At 58.3% G+C, this 22,536-nt stretch overlaps 1 protein-coding gene across 1 annotated transcript in view; it reads left to right on the top strand.

Annotated features, from left to right (window-relative positions):
* LOC104575964 (opioid-binding protein/cell adhesion molecule homolog) overlaps positions 1 to 21,402 on the top strand; it is a gene marked incomplete at its 3' end in the record, with an annotated part of 115,623 nt that extends 94,221 nt beyond the window's left edge. Inside the window, exons 3-7 of the mRNA XM_088534554.1 lie at positions 18,257 to 18,489; positions 20,323 to 20,448; positions 20,579 to 20,713; positions 20,928 to 21,048; positions 21,240 to 21,402. Of these exons, the coding sequence (XP_088390680.1) occupies positions 18,257 to 18,489; positions 20,323 to 20,448; positions 20,579 to 20,713; positions 20,928 to 21,048; positions 21,240 to 21,402 (778 nt within the window). The remainder of the gene's footprint in view (positions 1 to 18,256; positions 18,490 to 20,322; positions 20,449 to 20,578; positions 20,714 to 20,927; positions 21,049 to 21,239) is intronic.
* Between the last annotated feature and the right edge of the window lie 1,134 nt (positions 21,403 to 22,536).

The raw sequence follows: 22,536 nt of genomic DNA, 5'->3' as shown, positions 1-22,536 counted from the left end.
CCCTGCGTAATCCAAGCGAAATCCCAAAGCCGAGGCGGTTTCCCCACTCCTCTCGGGAAGGAAAGGCTCGGCAGGAGCCTCCGCGGCCCGTCCGAATCTCCCACCGTCGGCACATTTGTATTAGATATTGATTCCTGTTTAATAGAATAAGCCGGGAGAAATCACACTCTTTGTTGGCGTTCAAAGGATAAGCCATAAAAGCCATTAAGAAGTAGTGTAAGCGGCGGGATGATTAATGAGACTTGGAGGTGCATTCTAGTGACTGCTTCCAGATAATGTCTTTGAGAGCCCCCGTTGCTGCTGGCTGCGATTCAGAGCTATTTATTTGCAAGGTGAAGCCGGGAGCAGCGCTACGGAGCCGGGCGGGATGCTCCCGCTCTCCGCAGGGAATGTGGCTTTGTTTGGCGTGCCCGGGCAAGGTGAGCTCTTGGAAAATCCCCGGATCCTGCTCTCATTCCCTGCTCCTGCTTCCCAGGGCCGACCTGGGAAGTTGCCTCTTTTGCTGGCACTGCCCGTGGTGGGCGAGCACGGATAGCGAGGAGGTGATTTATACCGGGAAGGAATTTTCTCTCGGCGTCTGCAGTTATTGCAGAGAGCAACGTCTCTGCTTTTCTCTTCCATCCCTTCCTCCCGCTCGGAAGCGAGCGAAACCCTGTTATTTTGTTTACCCAAAATAATACGTGTTGTCAGGCACAGAGCCGTACGTGGGCACGGCAATGGGTCTGATGGCAGGAAAATGCTTCTCCTCTGCTTTCCGTCTGGAGCTTTTGCTGCTTTTACTGGCAAGAGGCGCTGGTTTCCCTGCGAGGACGGTGGGATTTGGGTTTCCGGCTCGCGTTTCGGCTGCTTTTCCCCTCCGGATACGGCAGCGTCAGGGGCTCAGGGAAGGGGCACGTGCCTACGGACCGGGTCACCTGTGAGTTGGAGTTCTCGTTGATTCCCCGTTGGAATGGGCTTAGTCTTTGCCTTTGAGAAACAGGAAAACCTCTTGAAATCGCACCCCGGTCTGACCTTTTCCTTCCCTTCCCTGGAGCCGGCCTCGGGCACCGTCTGACCCGTCCGCTCAATCCCGTAAATCGTCTCTTACGGGCATGCAAAATAGCGGCGGAAAAGACTTCATCCCCTTAAAGAGAAAAACAAACAGCTCCTCTCATCGTGAGCCGGGCTCTGGCGGGGGGAGCACAGTTGGTATTGACAGAGTTTTAACAGGGGGAGAAGACAAAACCACCCGAGAGAGGCTGAACTTTGCACAAAACCACTCGCTTTTGGTATTTACCGGTCCGTGATTGACCCTGAGGGGCTCGGTGGCACCAAGAGGGACCGGGGAGGAAGGTGCTTCCTGAGTATCCTTGTATTTATGTGGGGATCGGGACGGGATTGTGCCCTGCTGCCGGAGCGAAGGCTACGGAGAGTACGGAGCCTCCCAGGGTGCGCGGCAGCGCTCGGTGCCAAAGGAAGACTCAGGTCCTCAATGTTGCACCAGGCTTAAGTAATGGCAGAAGCCAAATGAATCGAGGTGTATCCGAAGGGAGACGCGGGCGCTCGCACGTTGCGAGCCGCGAAGAAGCTCAGCGACTGTCAACACACGCCCCAAATGAAGTCGTTTCCACTAAGCGGATTCGCTAGATGTGCTTCCCCTGTCGCTAAACGGTGTCGTTTGTTCCCGGATTTCTTGCCGGATGATCAAGGGTCTCCTCTGAAGGGCTCCCCCCGCCGCCCCGACCCGCTTCTCCCGGGGTCTTTGTTTCCAGGTGTGAAATTTAGTTGACTGACTCTTTTCCCGGAGTCTGGAGGGCGAGCGCGCTGCAACTGCCTTCGGGCTCCAATCTGCGGGAGTCGGGATTTGGACGCAGAACAAAGGAACGAGTCCAGCTGTAGCGATGATAGCAGAAAAGGAAGAATGAAAAACGGCTCTTCTCTCCAAAGGGCATCATTTGCTGGAGCAATGCAAAACTTGGAGGCTGGTGGCAGATTGAGGCCACGTCGTGCCTGAGTTTTTGCTCATCCTCCTTCCCGGGCTCGGCTGCCGACGTGGCCACGGCAGGCGGCTTCTGGTGCCGGCTCCGAGCGCCTCAGCCCCCGTCCCGGCCAGTGGGGAGGGAATGGAAGATGGAGCCGAGCTGAGCTCCTGGGCGTCCTGCTCTGTGCGGGTGCGGATCCTCCTGGAAAGCTGAGTTGTATGGGCCTAGGGAAGGAAGGAGCATCCTTCCTCCATGCCCTTTTTTATCCCATTTGCTAGGCTGGGCTTTGGATGCTGCTGGATTTCTGTCTAGCTTTGCCCTCCGCCTTCTAGTCCTGCTTTTATGTAGTGCGGAGAGGGAAGAGGAGAGGAGAGGGACGGACGGTTGCTCGGCCTCCCGCGGAGCTCGGAGCGCTCCCGGAGTCGGCAGGCGGAGGCATGAAAGCTCCTTTTCTTGTTCCCGCTCAGCCAGCTCGGTCTAGCCTTACGGATTTAGGTGTTCTCAGGCCTTTGCCTTTCGGTGGGCTTTGGGCGCGCGGCGCGCGGCTTCCCGTGCAGATCTCCGCTTTAAAGCCTTCCTCAGCGCCGAGGGCTCCATTTAACCTTTGCTCCCGTCTGAGGGAAGCGCGCGGCACGAGCCCCCGCGCGCAGCTGGAAACGTGAAGAGGATCTTTGCCCTTTTCCGTCTTCTGACGGCTCAGGGATCCCCCGCGAAAGCCGGATTTCCCTTACGAAGCAGTTAGTGGCGAAAGACGGATGAGGTAATTGGAAAAGGAGCCAGGTTGGGGATGAAAGTCGTTCCGTCGGCTGCGACGCTTATGGAAAGCTTCCCCTCCGGCTGGTGTAGCTCACGCTCCCAACCATTTCGGGAGGAGCGTTAGGAATCCCTCAGTGCCAATAGCCCCTCGGCCTTCCCCAATCCGCGATGGGCGCGGGAAGACACGTGCCGCGCGCTTTACCGGGCTCAGCGCCGTCTCCTCCGCAGACGGAATCGCTAACGATATTCCAACCTGTCGGAGCACAACATTGAGACATGGAGAAACAAGACCTGCGGCCACGTTGTGCAATTCAATCTTGTCTTTATTGCGGCGGCGGAGGCGCGCCGCGTATTAGCGAGGGCTTTTCTTGCCCCGACTAACCTTGGCTGGGTCTCCTTACCCGTTCCCGGCGCTGCCGGCAATGTGGGGCTGCGTGGGTCTTTGTCCCGTGGGCTTGAAGGTGACCGGCTTCCTCCGGGCGTGCTTGTCCTGCCAAACCCCCTGGAATTCCTGCAATGTCGGGGTTAGGGAGGGGATGCATCCCAGTGTCACGAGTTCCTGGGATGGCACCATAAAATGCGCTGGCAGCTCCGGTTTTGGCAGCTCCGTGCAGCTCTCCCCCGGCTGAGGGTCTGTGCTCTAATCCTTCCCTTCTTATTTTTATCTTCCGGAGAAGAACAATATATCTCGTGCTCTCCTGGTAGTTTCCTCTCCGTTCCTCGAATGAATTATACAGAGGGTGCACTCGAGTGGTTTTTAAATCTAAATGAAAATGTAAAGAACCCTTTGCCATAGCGCCGAGTCCTACAATAAGGCAAATTGTTTAACTTGTACACCCCCCCATCTGGCCCTAATTGATTCCTGTAACCCAACTGTGATTTCGAACATGTTCGAGTCGGAGAAATCTTCCGGCACTAATTCAACACGGGGAGCTCTGATCTGCCGTTTAATGCGGCAGCGAGCTCCATTTCCCTTCCCGAGTCAGCCTGCGAGCGCTGAAATAACAGATTTTGGGGCACTCAATGTTGGCGGGGTTGTCTTTTGTCACAGCCTTTCCCTGGAGGTTGAAAAGGGAGTGTTCTTCATGGCACCCTCTTCCCAGTCCCCCCTCGTGTCCCTTGCAGCACTGTCCTTTCCCAGGTGTCCTCCCGGGGCAGGCCATCAGTAGGAGCGGGTGTCTATCTTTCATCTTTGGGTAACTATGCCAAAAATGTTGGCTTTCTGAATATTCTTGCCTCTTAGCAAATGGAGTGAGAGCAGAGGTGGTCAGAACTCCCCTTTTGCTGTGGTTTTTGGAAGTGCTACCTTTCCCCTTGCCCTGAGTTTTGGTCCTCGCGGCTGTTTCCAGGGCCGCTTGCCCTGAGAAATCTTTTAAGCCAGAGGAGATAGGACGGGGTTGAGTTGTCGGTGGACACCGATCTGCAAGGCCTTTCCGGCAGAGCAGCAGCGGGCCGAGTCCTTGCTCGGAGGGCCCACGGGCTTCCCTCCTGCGTCCCTGCTAAGAAACGACTCTCAAAGTGGTGGTGGCGGGGACCGAACGCTCCCCAGATGCCTGTGGCGCCAGGACAGAGCTGTCACTGCCCTGGTCTCCCATGACGCCGCTGGAGGCATCTTCTCCAGGTGGCCTTTCTAGGTGCTTTAAGTCAACGAGCGAGGTATTTTGGGAGCGCCGTTCACCCGCCGCTGGCCTAATGCGACATGTCAGGTGACAGACCGCTCGGTGGCCAGACCTGGCAGGAAGCCGGGCTCCAAATTAGAGGTGACAGGTCCAGGCGGCACCAGCCCCATCGCGTCACCTTGTCCTAGGGCCCGCGGGGAGGAGCGCCGAGGCCGCGGCCCGGCCATCGCGCTGCCTGCATCCCCTCCCGCTGTCACACTCGTGTCTCTGGACACCACGGGGGCCACCTCCCTCGGAAAGCTGCTGGTTGGACGCTCCCTTTTGACTGCGCTCAACCAGATGAGGCGACGCCAGGAAGGGCGAATCCATGGCAGCAACTGAGGTGTTTCACAAACATCTTTGTTGGGCCAAAACTCATCCTCCTAAGGTCTCTGGTCATTGTCTCTGTGGATCTATGCGTGTATCTCTATGAAGACGCGCACGGTTTTGGGTCAGGAACCAGCTCGGTGTCCCCCTAAGCAGACCTTGTCCCCCGCTGACTTGTTTGCGGTAGTTTTTCTTCCAGTAGTTCTGCTAGGCTTTAGAAGAGGAGTTGAAAAACAGATGCTGGATTCGATGGGAAGCAGGAGATTTACATTTATAGAAGGACTAAAAAGCTCCCTTTTTATTTGTTTTTGCTCTGTTTGTTTGCCTTCGTACTTTTCTGACTGTTTTTCGCATTAAAAATTCAGGATATGTCTATCTTGTATTTTCTCGAAGGCTCAGAGGACATCTGGAGAACTTGTTAGGCTTATGCTGTGAGAAAGATGATTTGTCTGGAGGACGGGGGAAATCTGGCTGTCGGAAACGGCACTTTTGGGTGGTTTTTGTGGTCACCTCCTTTTCGGATCGCTTTTCCGAGAAATCCTTGTGAAAGGGATTTCTTCCTTAAACCCCATGCCTTAAAATGACCCTGGAAAAAACCCACCGTCCAACACCCGGGCAGCTCGAGCGAGTCTTCCCAGGAGGCGCTGATTTATATTCCTGGTTTGCCTGAGGTAATCTGAGAAAAGAAGAGGGAAAGCAAATGAGCCAAAACATTTTTCCAGGTAAAAATAGAGCAGAGCCACCCCCACGCCCAACCTTTCCGTATGCCTCCCTTGTAAGCGGGGGGAAAAAAAGGCAGCGCCCCGCTTTTTTTTTCCCGTTAAGCTTCCTCCATAATGTATTAATAGAGAATTATACCCTCGCTATAGGATTATTAAAAAAGGGGAGAGATAAAAATGATAGAAATGAATCCGTATTCTATTATGCGGGTGACAATAGATACACTTAAGCCTTGCAGCCTTGACCTTGGCACATGTTTCATCTCAACTCTGAAATGGATACGCTGACACTCGTCGTTAATATGACGAGCCATCATCTTCCCCGGGGAGAGCGCGGCGAGGGGAAGGATGGGGCCGGGGCGCAGCGGAATCGCTCGTCTTCTCGGGAGGGATCCTTCCGTGCCGCCCGTGCTCCTGCTTTTGTCATTTCGTCGTCCTCACGAGGTGCTCGCGCTGGCGGACGTGGCCGCTCCGTCCCCGGATTGCACGGGAGCAGCCGGGAGTGAGGAGAAAGATGCTGCGGGCAAACGCGGCTGAGGGAGTTAGTGCTGTTTGCGGCTGCTTTTTAAGGAACGCTGTTCTCCCATGATTTCGGTGGGATTTTCCCAAACCTGATGTGCGTGGCCGCAGACGCAAGCCGGCGAGGGCTGGAGAAGCGCAGGATCGGGCCGGCCGAGCGGGTGGCCTTATCTCCGCAGGCCTGCGCGTGCTTCTCTCGCCCGCACTCTTTTCATTGATAACCTTGTTTTTTTATTATTATTATGATTATTACGCCCGCTGAGCTGCAAAGAAGGAAATACTAGGGCAAATGCTTCAAGGAAATTCAACCGGCTTGTTAGGAGGAGTCGTTTCCCCCTTACTCCTCACTCTCCTCCACGAGTCCGGCATCAGGAGCGTTATTGGCGTGACGAGGCGCGCGCTGCTGCTGGAGTTAATGCACTGCCGAGCGCGGGAGTCTGAGAGAGGCTTTCACAGCCCTAATCGGGTTTTCTGCACCGTGTCCAGGCCTAGATTTGGTGGCTGAGGCTCAGGTATAGCGGGGAGCCGCTTCTGCATCCCCTCTGTGTGCCCCTATAGCGACGGAGGTGGGTACCGGCGGCTCCGGCAGCTTCACCGGTGACACCGGTTTGGCCGCAAACGCGCAGGATTTGGCCAAGATTGTGGGCGCTTTACGAGCAGGGCTGCTGGAAATCACCAGCTCGGGAGCTTTGCGGCACATATATAGAGCTGCCACCTCCTGTAATTAAATAAGCAGGTTAGTAGCCTCGACTGGGCGCACGGATTACGGCTCCCGTAATTCAGGACGGGCCCTGGTGTCAGCCCGGCGCAGCGAGGAAGCAGCAGCCCTTAATCAGTTGTTTTCCTCCTAATCCCGAGTGCTGTCCTGAGGATATAAAAAATACCGGTGTCCTCTACTCGGTGGGGCCCGGAGCGGAGTCCCTCTTAAAACACCTGCAGAGCAGGCATGTTCAGTTCTGCCAAATAACGCTGTTCAAGAAATATATACGTGTTATCCGAGGGGGAACGTGCTTGTCGAGCGAGCGGATTTAGTCGCCTGTGTAAGGAACGGGAATAGCGGCCCTCAATTCCGTGAAGGGGCTCGGGACACGGGTTCCCGGAGATTCGCTGCTCCCTCCTTTCCTCCTAAGGCCTGCCGAGGACAAAGGCAAGTCATTAAGCAGGGATAATGGGAAGCGTCCTATCTAGCTCCGACAGCCCTCGGAGGGTTATGCCTGGGTGCCCTGTATCTGTTCTGAAATACCTGGGCAGCTTTCCAAAGGTGCCGGGCTGGGATTTTTCCCGTGTCGGGTGTCCAGGGTGTTTAACGGGGGCTTGAGAGGCTTCACTGCCTCCTGAAAACCCAGACCGGGAAGAAGAGCGGGAACGCTGGGAAAGAAGGGAGAGGAGCGCCAGCAAAAAAACCTCGGGAATGCGAGAGCAGAAGAGCCGAGAGATATTTCCAGATGGATGTGGGTAGGAAAATGAGGGAGAGCGCTATTTTGGGCTTGCAATTAAAATAAATCTGAGCAGGAGAGGAGATGGCAGTGCTGAGTCTGTTGATGTGTCTGATGAAGCAAAGCTGATTCACCTCCAAGTTGACACAGCTGCGTTAATGCGCCCGCAAATAGCAGCTCTTGGGGATGAAGCCGCCATGCGAGGCCGGCCCATCACCTGGGGGGCTTTATATATATATATTTATATATGTGTGTGTGTATATGTATATATACATATATATGAACGGCCTAGGCAGAGGCAGCTCTCTGGGGCCACCACCCTGTACCCTTCCCCGTAGCCTTCCCATCTCCAGAGGCTTCCCGTGCGGAGCGCTCATGCCCCGGGCCCGCTCCGGGGAATGGCATTCCGGCTCATTGGAGTCGTGGTTGGGGAAGGGCCGATGGCATCCGGCAGCTTTTTGCAGCGTTTCGCGGGACCGGGCGTCGCGGGCGGTGCTCGTGGGCTCCGGCGCGCGCTAAGCCAGCCTCCAAGTATAGCCTGGAGGAACAGGAGGCTAAAGAGGCAGATGTGATCTCGGTTTTCCAATATGTCAGGAGCTGTTACGAAAAAGAGGGCGGTCGATAGCTCTCCGTGTCCGCTGCGAGACAGAACAGGAAGGAATCGGATTAGTTTGCAGGAGGGGAAGATCAAGGTTAGATATTTGGGAAAAGAAATCTCTCCCATAGGAAGCTTAGGAAGGCGCCGGCAGAGGTTAACAAGAGAGGGCTTTGAACCTCGCTCGCGGGGGCTCTCAAGAACAACTCAGGCCAACCCGTGTCAAGGAGGGCCCGGGCAGAGCTGCTGCAGCCGCCGGGGTGGCGCGCGGGGGACACGAGAGGCCGCTCGAGCGTGTGGCGCGCGCGAGGCGCCGCGTCGCGCCTCAAGTAGCACTTCGGCGCCGGGGACGAGCCGGGAGGCTTGTTGAAAGCAGAAAGCGCTAACGAGGGCCCTTGTCGGAAACCTCCTGCCCGGCTCCTCCCTACTCACTCGAAGCCTTTCTCGCCGCAGCCTCTCCCGGGTTTGAATTTCCCCTTCAAACGCCGTGGAGGGAGGGAAAAAAAAGGATGGAACAAGGTTCCTCTCTCCAAAACGCCCCTTTGGTCCTCGTCGGGAGGGAGGGAGTCCTGCTGGAACGCGGATGCAGCCCCGAAGTCGGATGTTTTCCCCGTTCACTAGCAGTACTGCAAAACAGGAGCAAATTCCCCGCAGCCCGTGTAGGGTTTGTGGAGCTGAGCGTGTCGGGAGAGCCTTGCCGGGGCCGCGTGGATCAGGGTGATGATTTTGGGTGACTCGGGAGGTTCTTCCCGCTCCCGAGGCGCAGCCCGGAGCTGCAGTTCCCGCCCGTACCTCGTAATTACCATTAATTCCTCCCGCTTCCGGGCCGGCCAGGGAGCGGGAAGGCGGCTGGTCACCGGTGCGGTGCAGGGAGGGAAAATCCACCTTAAAGCGGAGGAGACAAAGGCGAGCCGGGCGAAGTGTCGGAGTCAGCACAATGGCGCGGCGAGCCTAATTACCCTAACGATGCGAAAGAGCCCAATCAGCAATCTGGGGCTAATCTTTCATGTATTACAGGTCTCTCTTTGGTAGCGCTCCACGGCTAAATGCATTTTTAATGAAGATATTCCTAGGCGCGCGGGTAGTTTCCCCCTCTTTGCAAGGAGGGGGATCCGGGCTTGTTCAGCGGGTTGCTCTTCTTTACATATATCCGTAGCGCGTTTGGCTCGAGGTGCGGCTGGCCCGTCCCTTTGGGAGGGCAGCGGGGATGCAGAGGGACGTCTCGGCGCACACGGTGGCACCCTGTGAACACAAGCGCTTTGAGCGCCCGAGCTTTGCCCGGCTTGGGCCACGTTTCGCGAAGCTGCCGCTTGCAGCGGCGAGCTCGGGCCCCGCGGCATCGCCCCGACGGGTGGCTCGATGGCCAGCGCGGTTTGGTTGCCGCTGCAGACGAGCGGCTCCCAGAGCCATGTTGCGTTATGGATTAATCTCCTAATTGGTCCATCTGGAGCGCCTCCTCGCAGCATCACTTTATCTCTTGACCCTGCGAACGTATCGAAGGGAGCTTGAGTCTTCCTCACCCTGCACCTCCCGTCATCTCTCTGTCGTTTCCTCTCCCCCCGTATCCTCTTAGCCAATGTTTTTTTTTAAATATGTTGTGATGCCGCTGCCTTCTGTGTTTGGAAACCCATGGCAGGCGCTGACCTTTCGAGGCTCTTCATGATTAAAGCTCATATTAATTTCCTGCGGGGCTGCAGACACTCGGAGGCAGTAAAGTGTTGGGAGTTCATTAGCACGTGGGGCTTTAATTAGTCGGCAAGAAATCCGTCTCTGTCCTGGTTTGACCAAGGAAGAAAAGAGGAAGGGAGAGAAAAAAAAAAAGAGAGAGCGAGAGAGAAAATGATGTTGAAATAAAGCTAGTGGCTGCACAAATGACTGCACAGCGGGAGTGGATTTCAAGGCTCGCGATTTATTTATCAGGCATTTCAGACCTGCGTTTGCCGTGCGGAGCGTTGGCGGGATTGTCCCGCTGCTACTGCCGCTGGGGACGGCAAATAGGCCCGGCAAGAGGGCAGAGCGGGGTTTCAAAATACCCCAACGCGGCGCGATGGAGATGGGGATGGACGCGAAGGTGCCCTTGGGGCCTCCCTGGGAAAACCGGCTCCGAGGAGCATCGGGCTGGCGAGGTCCGAGCTCTCCCTCTCGGAGCATCGCGGCGCGCTCGGCATCGCCGTCAACGCGGAACCGGGCGCCGAAACGGAGCGAACGGGGCGGATGGCATCAACGCGCGGCCCTTTTATTTATTTAAACCTCTGGCGGCATAATATATGTTTGATTGCCCGCTTGATCTATTTGTGACAAGTGTTAAAACACGTGTGCATTGATTTTCTTTGAGGAGCGTATTTCTAAGAGTAATTTAATAGTGGTATCGAGCCTGGCTTTTACTGGCCGCGGAGGAGGCGGAGGGAGGGGGATTAGATGAAGAAGAGAGAGACGCTAATGGCGTTTTCGTAATGCAATTGCTTAGGTCAGTGGAAAGCTGTCACAGTTTAATGCACTCGCTTGTTGGGGATGTTATCATAGAGGGGATTAAGCCATTCCGCAACATGAAAACAAGAGCGGCTTGTTAGCGAGGGAGCCCTTAAAGAGCCGCTCGCGCAAAGTTACGGTCGTCGCGCGAAGGGTTTGGCCGCGCCGCGGGTCCCGGTGCCGGGCTCTGGAGCCGCGTTCGGCTTTCCCGCGGCTCCGGCATCCCAAGCGTTCCCCATCCGGCGCTCGCGGCGTCGGCAGGTTTGCGTGGGAGCAATTCGGAGCGGGAACGGCGCTCGGGGTGCCGGCCGAGCGGGGCTCGCGGCCCCTCTGCCCCGCGCGGCACTCGCTGCCCGATCCGGTCTGCTCCGAGCCGTGGAAAACAACGGAGCGTCTCCTCCCGGGAGAGCGCTCTGCGGAGCTCTGCGGCACCAGCTTGTGCCGTATTTACATCTGACCTAAATTCGCGCTCATTCTCTCCTCTCGTTTCCCCTCTCTGGCTCTGCCAGTCGCAGTTTTACCCTTCTGGCCTCTCTGGAGAGTTTCCACACCCCTCCGGGTTGGAGCGGCGTCCTGCCTGTATATGTGCCTTAACCGGGCTGTAAATCCTGCTAGGTGACAAGGTTGCTGCTATCGGGCTGCCGCCGTGACCCCCCGGTAAAATGCACGATATAAATCACACGCTGTGTACCGTAGGAGCCCTTTTCCCTCGTACGGATCCCTCCTCCGGCCTCGGGAGCCGCTTTATCCACCAGGAACGCGGATAGTTCCCCGCTCGCCTCCAACTCTTGGAGAGCAGAGAGGAGCTGGGGGTTATTTGAGCGGGGCCGCATAAAGGAGCTAACTAGCCCCTATCAGTCCAGCTACTCCTTGGCCTAAAGTTGCCGTTAGTGGGATTTTATTAGCCCTGTTTTCCCCAGGAGCACCAATGGCCGGCGCAGGGCAGAGGTAGCCAATTTGTGCTTGGAGCCTTTTTCTCCCGACAGAAAAAGGCCTTTTTGTCAGGAGACGCGCTGACGCGAGAAACATCTGTTGTTTTTGCTAAAAAGGGAGAAGGCTTCTTGTAGAAGGCAAAAAAGAAAAACACCTCTAGCATGTGATTTTCCCCCCACTCCTCCCACTTTTTAACTGGAAAAAAAATGCCAGCTCGCCGGGCAAAATAAATAAACACTAGAATCCAGCGGAGGGATTTTTTTCTCGCTGGGCAGCCGAGGTTCTTATTGCTTCGTGGATACCCAAATTGGCGCGTGGCGGGGAGTATAAGTAGAAATTGGATTGTTTTCCTGCTAGTAAAGCAGACAGAGGTACAGGGATGAAAAGAAGCGAGGTGTCGCACGCGGGGTAGCGCAGTGACAAGGAGGGTGGCCTCACGTATATAGTAACATATGACAAGGTCTCTTAGCGAGTGCTGGTGCCAAAAGCAGGGTGAGTGGAGATGCATCGGCTCCAAAAGTTGCTGGGCATCAACTCTGAGAGTCTCAGCCCCCAAAGCGGCGCTCCCAGTGCGGCTCCTCCCGCTCATTAGCTCGTAACGAACCCGGCGCTAATTAATTTTGTCAGTTGACCCGTGGTGCTCGGGCCGGCAGGTGAGGCCGCCCGCGCTCGCCCGCTTGTTTGCCAGCGCCTCCGCGTGCGTTCCCGGCGGCGCTCGGTCCCTCTCCGGGCGAGGGGGGCAAGGCGCGCGCCAGAGAGCGTATTCAATTAAAACGCGGCCGCGCTTGTAGAGAAAAAAGCCCGAGCTGGAAAGGTTAAGAGCTACCAGAGAGCCTCAGAACAGTCTCGCTCTGTTCACAACGAATTAATCAGACCGTCGAACCAATCTTTTAATCTAAAGTATCCCTTTCATTTCAGTGCTCCATAAAGTGAAGGGACTGGAGCGGGAAGCGCTCGCCGTCTCCAGGCCTTACGTGGGCAGGAGAGGAGGAGGCTTTGCCTGCGGGGTCCTCCTCTCTGGGAAGCCCCATGGGATTCCGTAGGGCATCCGAAAGGTGCCCTGATGCCAAAGAGCCTGATTTTAGGGTCACTCCGACGTTTCCCATCCGTGCGTGCGTGGGAAGCAGCTTTGCGGACGGGAGACTGCTGGGAGCAGGGATTTGGGAATGGACATACCCCCGTGGGAAGGGGAGAGCCAGCGCGAGCAACCGTCGGCCTCGGATCTGTCGAGGGGAGCGCGCGGGAGAGAGGCAGAGATAAAGAGAGGGCAAATCCAGGTAAAGCAGGCAATCCTTTCTCAAAATCAAATGTATCCTCTTCTTTTCTCTCCCCCTCCTTTTTAATACGCTCTTCAAAGCTGGCGAAGATTAAGTGCGCGATTTATCTCTGCCGAGTTGGTATCTTAAAAGGCACAGCCAAGTGTGCGATCGTATTATTAATATTTATGCCTCGTCACGGAATGTTGACAGATTAATTATGCAACGCGGTGTAAAAACCAGCAGGCAGCGTGGGCGGGCGGGGGCAAAGTTCAGGTACGAGTAACGCGGCGCCGGGACCGCGTCCCCGGGTCATCCGAGGCGCCGTGGTTGCGGGGACTCCCGTTGCGCGAGACGCTGCAGAGGAGGGTTGAGTCGTTAGGTGACGTTAGCAAGAAGCTGGTGGCTTGGAGGGGCCCAAACGTCCTCTGAGCATCCCCGGTGCCGCTTTGGAGCCACAGGCTGGGGTAAGTTTTGGAGCCCAGGGGTTGACGAGGACACGCGGTTTTGTGGTGACGGTTTTGCGTGACCGCATCTTCCTTGCTGCTGCCAAATAGGAAGCAATTAGGACCAGGGAAAATCTCCGCAGCATCCAGCTTTCCGTCGCGAGCGCCGCTCCTCTGCCGCTGGGAGACGTTGCGAATCGGGTCGATTTTGAGTTTCTTTTCTTGAGGATGCCGGCGCAAACGAACATATCCGGCTGTGCCGCCCCGCCGAAGCGAACTCCTCTGGTTCGAGCAGCCTTTTAGTTCTTTAAAAGACATAATTTTGTGTAGCGTTGACGTTGGGAGCTAAAAAGGCCGCGCTGACATAAACTGTTTTGATCAACCCGCAGCGGGTTTCTTTTCTTGCAAGATTCTTCTGTGATAAATGTCCGTTTTGTTATGGGTTTCTTTATCCTAATTGGGCTGAAAACAAATATAGACATTGCAGAATCTGTTGGAAAACGCTGGAATCCGGCTCCCCGCGGCCGGGACGGATTTGTTGTCGGCAGCGTCTGTCGGATGGGCGGATGGTCCTTAACTCAGCAGGAGCAGGGAAATGGCAAGCTGTGCTATTGGGAAATGGAAATGGGGAGTAAGAAGCGAGGGAAAAGGAACTGAAGGTTGTCATTAGCCATCCGGGTCCCAATCCTGGTGGGATGTTCCCGGAATTGCTCCTCTTTCCAGAGCGATGTTGCATAGGAGTTGTATTAGGGTTGAGCTCGTCCTAGTTGTCTCTTCTCCCGCTTCCCCAAGGTGACTTCGGGCACTTTTCTGGCCCCGTTTCCCTGCTTTCCCACCCCGAGGAGACCCGCTAATTCGGCAGGGAGCCGATGGAGAGCGTAGGGTGAACGGCAACATGCCGAGCTCTCTGGAGACCCTGGCGTCTTTTAGAGAGCATTGGAAAAACGTATTGGAAAAAGGCCCATTTCCCAGCAGGAACGCGGCTTTTTGTGCCTCAAGGTTCTTTCTTGGAGGCCCTCAAGGTTAAAGAGGGCTGCTCTTTCCAGATGGTCTCCATCCGAGGCCTCTCATTACGGCAAGCCCGGCCTCCCAGCGCCAAGAATAACAGGGATTGGAAGCCGGCAATGGTGCTCGCCGCCGTTCGAAGGGCAGAGCATGATTCTGGGGTCACGATGAGACCGTAGGGCCTTCGGTCACCCCTTTGCGCCTTCGAGGAGGGTGTCACCTCCGCATCCTCTGCAGCGCGCGCCGTTCCGTACGGCTTTAGCGAAGAAGCAGCCCCCGGGATTGGGAATTTTGGTCCCCGGACCAGAAGGAGCCAACTCCACGGGGAGTCGGCGCTTTATGTTTTTCCTCGCCGCTACCCAAGTTCAATAGCAGCGGATTGCCTATTTCTCTGAGGCTTCTCCGCAAACAATTTACAGTGTAAATATATTTGTTGGCATGCAAATCACTCAGCATTATGAGTCTTGATTAATATTATAATGTGTTGATGAAAGCCTGTGTAAGTGGTTCTTGGAACCAAGGTTCCTGACAAAGATAGGCTGTTTGGGTGCCCGGTGTTTGTTGAATATGAGATTAGGGTGTTTTGATGCTTTGTGTTTTCCCTCATTTTAATTTGCGCTGCTGCCGGTTAACGGACGGGGAGGTTTCCCCCTTTCTTAGCAAGATTCCAAGCGCGGAGCGGCACCGTCGTGCCACGGATCGCGTCGTTCATTAACGCAACGAGGGGCATCGAGGCTCAGCACCCCTGTCCCGGCCCCGCGGGGACCCTCCGGTGTCTAACGGGGCTGAGCTCAGCCTCTAGGATAAGGCGCCAAGAGATTCCCGGTGTTCCCAGACTGTCCGGCTTTGAGGCCGCTCCCTGTCATGGGAAGTGGCAGCAGGGAAGCGTCACCGAGCCCCAAAGCAGGGCGGATGCCCCGTCCCCCTGTCCCAGCCTCGAGGGTCTCCTCGTTGTTTGCTCCGCAGCTCCGTCCCTTTCCCGTTAGGGTGCGGATGCCGCTAGACGGCTCCCGCAGCGCGGCCGCTCCTCGAAGCGCCTCTCCCTTCTCCTCGCGGGAAGCGGCTCTCCGCGTGCCGGGAACGCGGTCCAGGCGGGGGGAATGACGAGGGGAGCCGCAGCGGCTCCTTAGAGGGCAGCGGAGCGGCGTGTGGCGACAGCCGCGAGTTCCGACCTCTGTTAACTGCCAGTTTCCTCGGAGAGTGACAGGGAGCGCTGAGATGGAGCGAGGTCCCCGCGTGTGCCATTGCAGCCCGCGCCCGGCTCCCGCGGTGGCCTCCGGCGCATCCCACCGGTCCCCGCCTCCCCCGTTGCCAAAAAGGAGAAAAAGATGGAAAAAACATTACAAGAGCAAGAGCCTATTGCCTCTTCTATTTGTTTTTTCCCCCCCTACCTTTTCTTTTCTTTTTTTTCCTTTTTTTTTTTTTTCGCCCTGAAAGCAGCTGTGCCTTTTCCCAGCACTTTTAAATGGTTGCCAGGGAAACAGAGCAAGGGAGAGCGGAGAGGTTAGATGGATATTGGACGAGGGTAATGCACTTGTTTCAAGGAAGAATTGACAGGTGCCGGGACGCGGCGGGGGCCGCTCGCGCCGCTCGTCCCCGGCGCCGCCGATCCGGTTTCCATCCTCGTGTGTCCTGTGTGCGCGTCCTCGTGTGCTGTAGCCCTTATGGGACATGCAGGATGAAAGAGCTGGGACGTTGGGCCTCCCTGGTGCGCTCGGGCTCGCTCGTGGGCCCTAATTTGGCACCATCCGGGAGTTTGCCGAGGGGGAGCCGTGGGGCTCGCGGTAGGACGGGCGCAGGGGCCGCCCCGGGCTCACTTGGTGTCCCGGGTCGCCCAGGCCCGTTCTTGGCGCTAACGGCCCCCTATAAATAAGCCCCAGGAACGGCGATGGGGTGCATAAATCTGAGGCGATGCTATAACCAAGCTGACGAGCCCTTTGCCAGGGATTTTTACATTTCTCCTGGAGCCCGCAGCTTTGCTGGGAGAGAATGATTCCTGCCGTCTTCGGCTTCGCCCGTTCCTCCTTCTCCCTACCCTCTCCACGGGACCCACCTTCCACATCCCACTCCGGGTGCTCCAGGCGGGCACGGAGTCTCCCGGCACGACCCGCGCCACGGCATTTGCCCCCAGGAGAGGCTTTTCCGTCCCCGCTGGAGCCACAGGGCCCTGTTTGTGGCGCGTTTGCAGCCGGGGAGCCGCCGGGCTGCTTGTTTCCCCTCCATGCCCGCGCGCGCCTCGACACGCTCTGCACGCGACAGACGACGCTCGCGGGTGCCAAGTTTGACCTGGCGCTTCCCGGCGGAGGCGACGCATGTTTATTAGGGAAGCGGCGGGCGGGAATGAGGCCCGTGCTCAGCACGGCAGACGCTGTCTCAGCAGATAATCCTAGCGCAACAGGTGCCGGTTCCCTGGCGGCGGATGCGGCACCTATTGCTCTAGTATTTCCCGCACGTCGTTTGACTTCTCTGTCTCTCGCCAGCCCCCTCTTGATCCCGCTACCTGCAGCAGCGCTAGATTTTATGGTGTGAATATTTCAATTAAATGACTTTATGGGGAGAAAAAAAAGCCCCCAGTGAAGTTGGAAGTGATCGCTGTATCACTCCAACTTTCCTCCGCTCCCAGAAGGTTAATTGAAAGGCAGCCATCTTGGTGACGTTTAGACAAATGAGGATAATTATGTGTTCTCCAGCTCCTGGAGAGGTTAATTGCTTAGATGTACGAAGACTTGAAGAACAAAGAAGGAATAAATCAGAAGCGGGACGACGACCCGATAACGCACTTCGGTATCGTCGCGTGCGGGTCGCGCAAACAAACCCGCCGCAAGATCGGACCCGCTCCACACTCGCTTCCGGGCGGAAAGGCCTCTCTGCGGGTCCCATCGGGAAGCGCAGGCTAATCCTCCCTAGCCACTTTCTTAGGAAAACGGCGAGGAAGCTGATAGCGGCCGCCTGATGAGGGGGGCTCCCACTGCGATGGGACCGCGCGCCGCGGACGCCCCTGGGTCCTGGGACCTCCCACTTTCGGGACAGGGGACAGGATCCCCCCAGGTGCACCCAGTCTCGGACACCCCCTGGAGCCGCGTGGGCTCCCCGAGGCGCCGGCGGCTCCGAGTCGCGGCTCTCGCTGCCGATCCGGGTCAGGTATTTTAGTCGCCGGAAAGTGGGTCAGCCGGGGAGTCGGCGGCGCCGTTTTGGCATTTCCATTTGTCATCCTGCAGAGAGACTTTGCCTCGAGGAGTGAGAAATGGCTTGGGGTTGAAGGGCTGCAAAGGTACTTAAAACTATAGATCTGTTTGTTTGCATAGGCGAGCGGGCAGGTCTGGCGCCCGCGTGCCGAGGCGGAGCGAGCGGTCGCCGTCTGCCCCCGGACCCGACGAGCGTGTCGAGGGGGTATCCATATCGGGACACTAGGTGCGATGATTCCTCGGGAAGCACGAGGGACGGGCGCAGTTAGAGCGGCCACGGTGTCCCCGGTGCCTCCGGGAGCTCTGGTTGGTCCTTGTCCCCCTGCTTGGTCACAAGGAGGATTCGGGAGGAGGCTTTTGCCCTCCCGCTCTTCGTTTTCCGGAGCTCTTTCCGGAGCGGTGCGCTCGGAGCGGGACGCGGTGCCTTCCAGAGTGTGTCGCTCAGGTTTGTCTCTGCTCTTCATTCGATCCCTTCCAGGGAAACCCTCCCAGCCCGCTCTATTATCCAGCTTTGTCACAGCTTGTCCGCGTTATCTAAACACTCGCCAGAAGTCTCGCTACCTGTTTGCTTACCGCAGCCGTGCTCCTAATCCCGCTCGACGGGAATGAGGTAGCCAGGACTGCACGTCGTCGCCGCGTCCCGGGCCTCGTCCGTCACCCTAACGAGGGGGCCGCGCGTCCCTCGCGGGGCTCTCGTCTGGATATTTATCCGCGCGCCGACACGCGCGTTGTCTGTTTTACATATTACTGCCCTGGTTTTGCAGCGCGCACGATGAATAATTTAGGGGAAACGTGTGTAAGTATCTCTTTATTATTCATTATAATGAAGTGAGACAGCGGTAATAGTCCACGAGAGCGGAGTCCCCGAGGGCCCAACTTAACTAGGCTGCGCTTAGTTCTCCCCCAGTTCATCCGCACGACGGGAGGGCTCGTGCCGAGCTTGCTATCCAACCGCGCCACCGTCGTCACCGCTGCGTCCTTTGCCTCACAGGTGTACCGTGGATGACCGGGTGACACGGGTGGCGTGGCTCAACCGCAGCACCATCCTCTACGCCGGCAACGACAAGTGGTCCATAGACGACCGCGTGGTCATCCTCTCCAACACCAAAACGCAGTACAGCATCAAGATCCACAACGTGGACGTGTACGACGAGGGGCCCTACACGTGCTCCGTGCAGACCGACAACCACCCCAAGACCTCGCGCGTCCACCTCATCGTGCAAGGTGAGCGGCTGCGCGCGGCAATGGGGCTCACGGGGACGGATCCCGCGCGGCCGCCTCCGGATCCGCGCCACGTCCGGCCTCTCGATTAATTTTTCAGAGTTGCTGTTAGTTCGGGTTAGATAAAGAGAATGAAAGTTTCCTAATCCTCTTAAAGAAGATTTATCTGGCCGAGTAGAAAGCTCTCGGAATACAATAGTGCGTGTATAAAACCAGGGCCTAATCTTGCCTTTAATTTCCAACAGCTGATGGGTATCGATTTTGCAATGAGCCCATCTGAAAAATTCCAGGGCCGCCACGTGGCTCAGCCCAGAAACCTGACCCGTACGTGTCAGTTTATCCGGCTCGCATAGGCGTTAGAGCCGGGGAGCGGCCGCGAGAGCGTGAAGGAGGAGCGGCCGCGCCGGGACGCGTGCGGGAACGTGAATCCGTCGCGTTGTCGTGCGGCGGGACGTCGAATCGTGTCGCGTGCCGTTCGCGGGCCACCTCGGTTTGTGGTTTCTGCAGGGAGCCCGCATCGGGGCTGCCCTTCATCCCGCTGGCCGTGGGTTTTTTGTTAATGACTCTATCTGCCACCCACAGCGCTGCTGCCGGCGCCTGCTCGCCGTCCCTTTTCCCGGGCCGGCGTCTGACGGCTCTGTGCGGAGCCCCGGTGTGGCCGATGCCCTCGAGAGGGGTTAATTGTCACTATGGGGCCTTTGCGGTGGGTATCTCTCCTGGAGACCGAGCCGGGCTTTGTAGCGCAGGAGTAGAGGGCAGGGAACTGCCAAGAACATCAAAAGGCTTTGAAGAGGAGAAGAAACCAAAGGAGTCGGGCGGGAAAAAGGCTTCCCAGCAGGAGCGGCTGCCCAAAGCGCGCGGCTCGCTCCGGGATCGCCTCCTCCCGGGGCGTTCGCGCAGGGCGGGCGGGAGGAGGAAGGCGGCCAAGCGGGAACGCCTCGTTTCGGTAAAGCACCATGGTTTTTCAGCAGTGGTTTTTGCAAGGCTGGCGCAGAGGTGCCGTGGGTGATGTGGAGCAGGGGACAACGCCCTATCCCCTAATGAAACGCTCGCGACGTGCCGGGCGCCCGACGGGGAGCGTGCCAGGAGCCTCTCCCCGCCCCGGCTCCCGCTGCCGCGCGCGCTTCATCTGTTCTCTCGGCACAATTGGCTGCGCCGCGTCTCTCAGATCGCGCTGTCATCGGAATTGATTTTATCAAAGCCCATGATCTTTGCTGTCAACACACGGCACTCGGCGAAAACGCCGAACGTCTTCTCCGTTCCCCCGTGCGCGCCCGGCTGGGAGCCGCCTCCCGTCGGTGACGTCTGCGCGAGCCCCGTGTCCTTATGGACCCGTTAGGGCTCCAGGTACCTCTGCGGCACGCGAGGCCACGGTCAGAGCACGGTGCTGCCTCGAGCCCCTCGGCCGGTCCGTCGGGCACGCGTAGGTTTGGGGCAGTTTTTCCTTTTCCCTTCCTCGCGGCGGGAGCGCCGCGCGCCGCCCCGCGTCCCGGCATGCCGGGAAGTGGCATTTTTTTCCCTGGCTTTAATTGCTTTTTGCCCGGGCTGTGGATATTTATGGGTTCGGAGATCGCTGCGTTATTTATTAGATGGAGTATCTGGGGCTAGGCGCCTATAAATCACTTAGGGCGGTATTGAATAAAGCAGACACTCGGTAATTTAAAAAGCTTTAATAAAAACGCTAAAATATGAGACTTGTCTGTGAGCGTAACGAGACTCAGTTATCAGGGGCTTATTGGCGATTCCGGGGGCTTTTATTCCCCCGGTGCGGCCGAGCCGGGGCCGGGGCGCCCGGCGGCGCGCTCACCCTCCGTCCCGCCCCGCGTCCCCTCGCAGTCCCTCCGCAGATCGTCAACATCTCCTCGGACGTGACGGTCAACGAAGGCAGCGGCGTGACGCTCATGTGCCTGGCGTTCGGGCGGCCCGAGCCCACCGTGACCTGGCGGCACCTCTCCGGGAAAGGTGAGCGCTCCGAGGGCCCCGCGGGCGGCGACGGCCTCCGGAGTCGGATTTATGGAGGGGCCGGGAAGAGGGACGAGGGGCGCGGGGGGCGGCACCCCTCGGCCGACATGGCACCCTGGGCCCTTCACAGGGCTGGGCTTCGTGAGCGAGGACGAGTACCTGGAGATCACGGGCATCACGCGGGAGCAGTCCGGGGAGTACGAGTGCAGCGCGGCGAACGACGTGGCCGTGCCCGATGTGCGCAAAGTCAAAGTCACCGTCAACTGTGAGTGGAGCGCGGCGGGGACGCGCGCCAGCCGAGCCGGGAGTGAGCGGGGGGGACCGGGAACGCGCACAGGGCCACGGAGGGGGCCCGTGAGCGCACGTTCCGAGCTCACTGGGCGCTCTTCGCGGTCGGTGATGGGATCTCGCACATTGGGAGGTGCCGCGAGGGCTTTTGGTGCCCACGGGATCCCAATGTGTCCCCGGGCGCTCCGCAGACCCGCCGTTCATCTCCAATGCCAAGAACACGGGTGCCTCGGTGGGCCAGAAGGGCATCCTGCAGTGCGAGGCCTCGGCCGTGCCCGTGGCGGAGTTCCAGTGGTTCAAGGAGGACACCAGGTGAGGGCGGCCGGCCGCGCGGGGGCCCCGGAGCGGGCGGTTTCCGTGGGGCATGCACTTCATTCCCATCATTTCGGAGCGGGGTTGCATTTTGGTGCAAATTCCCATTGGACACGGGAACACGGTTGCACCGCGGCGGGAGCCGGAGGCCGGGTCTCCCCCGTGACGGGTCTCTCTCCCGCCCGGGGCAGATTAGCGAACGGCCTGGATGGGGTGCGCATCGAGAACAAGGGGCGCATGTCGACGCTGACCTTCTTCAACGTGTCCGAGAAGGACTACGGCAACTACACGTGCGTGGCCACCAACCAGCTGGGCAACACCAACGCCAGCATCATCCTGTACGGTAGGTGCCGTGTTTGTGAACGTCTAGGTGTCTAGGTGCCGGAGCGAGGAGCGCGGTGGAGGTGGCGGAGATGGCGGAGACAGCGAGCGGAGCGTGACGTTTCCCAACGGAGAGACCCTGTCCGGGCGTGCGTCGGAGGCGCTAAGATTTGGAGTGAGTCGCTTAGAGGAATCGGGCCGGAGGGGCCCTCCGCTTACGCTTTCCAGCCCGCAGAGATGAGATGGATCTTAGCACAGTAGCTGGTGGTGGTTGTGGCAGTGTTGGCGGTGGCGGGTGACACAGTGGTGATGGCGGAGGGTTTTTTTTTCCTGCTCCCTGGAACAATGCCGGCGGAGGGCGGTCGACGCTGGAGCGCAGGGCTAGGGGCCCGTTAGCCAGGTGGGTGCGCACGCGTGGCCTTGGCGGCGCAGAAAGCAGCAGGGCGGCCGGTCGGCGTGCGGCTGTGTCGCTTCTGGAGGGTCGACGCTCGTCTGGGTAGGGTGAGTTCCACTTGGGAGGCGTCAGGTGTCATGATAGTGCTCTAGGGGACGGCACGCGATCCTCGCAGGCGGGCAGAGCGTGGTCCGGGTTGGGACATGGGGACCAGCAGCACAGCGTTAGGGGCCTCTCGGCGATGGGGTGTGAGAGACGGGCGTTACAGGTAGGAGAGCAGTGGCCGGGTCCTGCCGGACGCGCATTGCAGGGACCGTAGGTGCGCGCAGGGGGTGTTCTGTGACTCACTGTGCGCTCTGCACAGCTAGAGGTGGGCTGGGGGCATCGCAGGGATGCGAGAGCAGGGGCAGAGGCAGGGCTCTCCTGTCAGCAGTGCCCCGCCGGTCCGTGCCGTCAGGTTGAGTGCTGTGTTTTGGGGGCTCGCGTCCCCCTCTGTTAGGGACAGGCAGCGTCTCAGGAGGGAGAGCAGGGGACGGTGCCCAGGCAGGCAGGGCAACGGCTCTGGGCCGGTCCGGAGAGCCGACGGGCAGCTGGGGAACATGGTAGGAAGGGTAGGGAGCGGAGGGGTGTCGGGAGTCCGGGCTCCCTCAGGGCTGTGGGTCTGGGGCCTGTAGGGCGTCCAGGGTCGTGGTCCTCGTCCAGGGTGTGGAGGGTGCAGTTGGAGGCGAGAGTGGGTGCGGAGCAGGGGGCACCTTGAGTGGCCAGAGAGGGTC

Source organism: Tinamus guttatus, unplaced genomic scaffold, assembly GCF_059628265.1.
Source record: "Tinamus guttatus ecotype Peru unplaced genomic scaffold, ASM5962826v1 Tinamus_guttatus_pri_ptg000566l, whole genome shotgun sequence".
Taxonomy (NCBI): Eukaryota; Metazoa; Chordata; class Aves; order Tinamiformes; family Tinamidae; genus Tinamus; species Tinamus guttatus.
The sequence above is the reverse complement of the archived record's forward strand: the minus strand, read 5'-3'. Positions and strand labels throughout refer to the sequence as shown.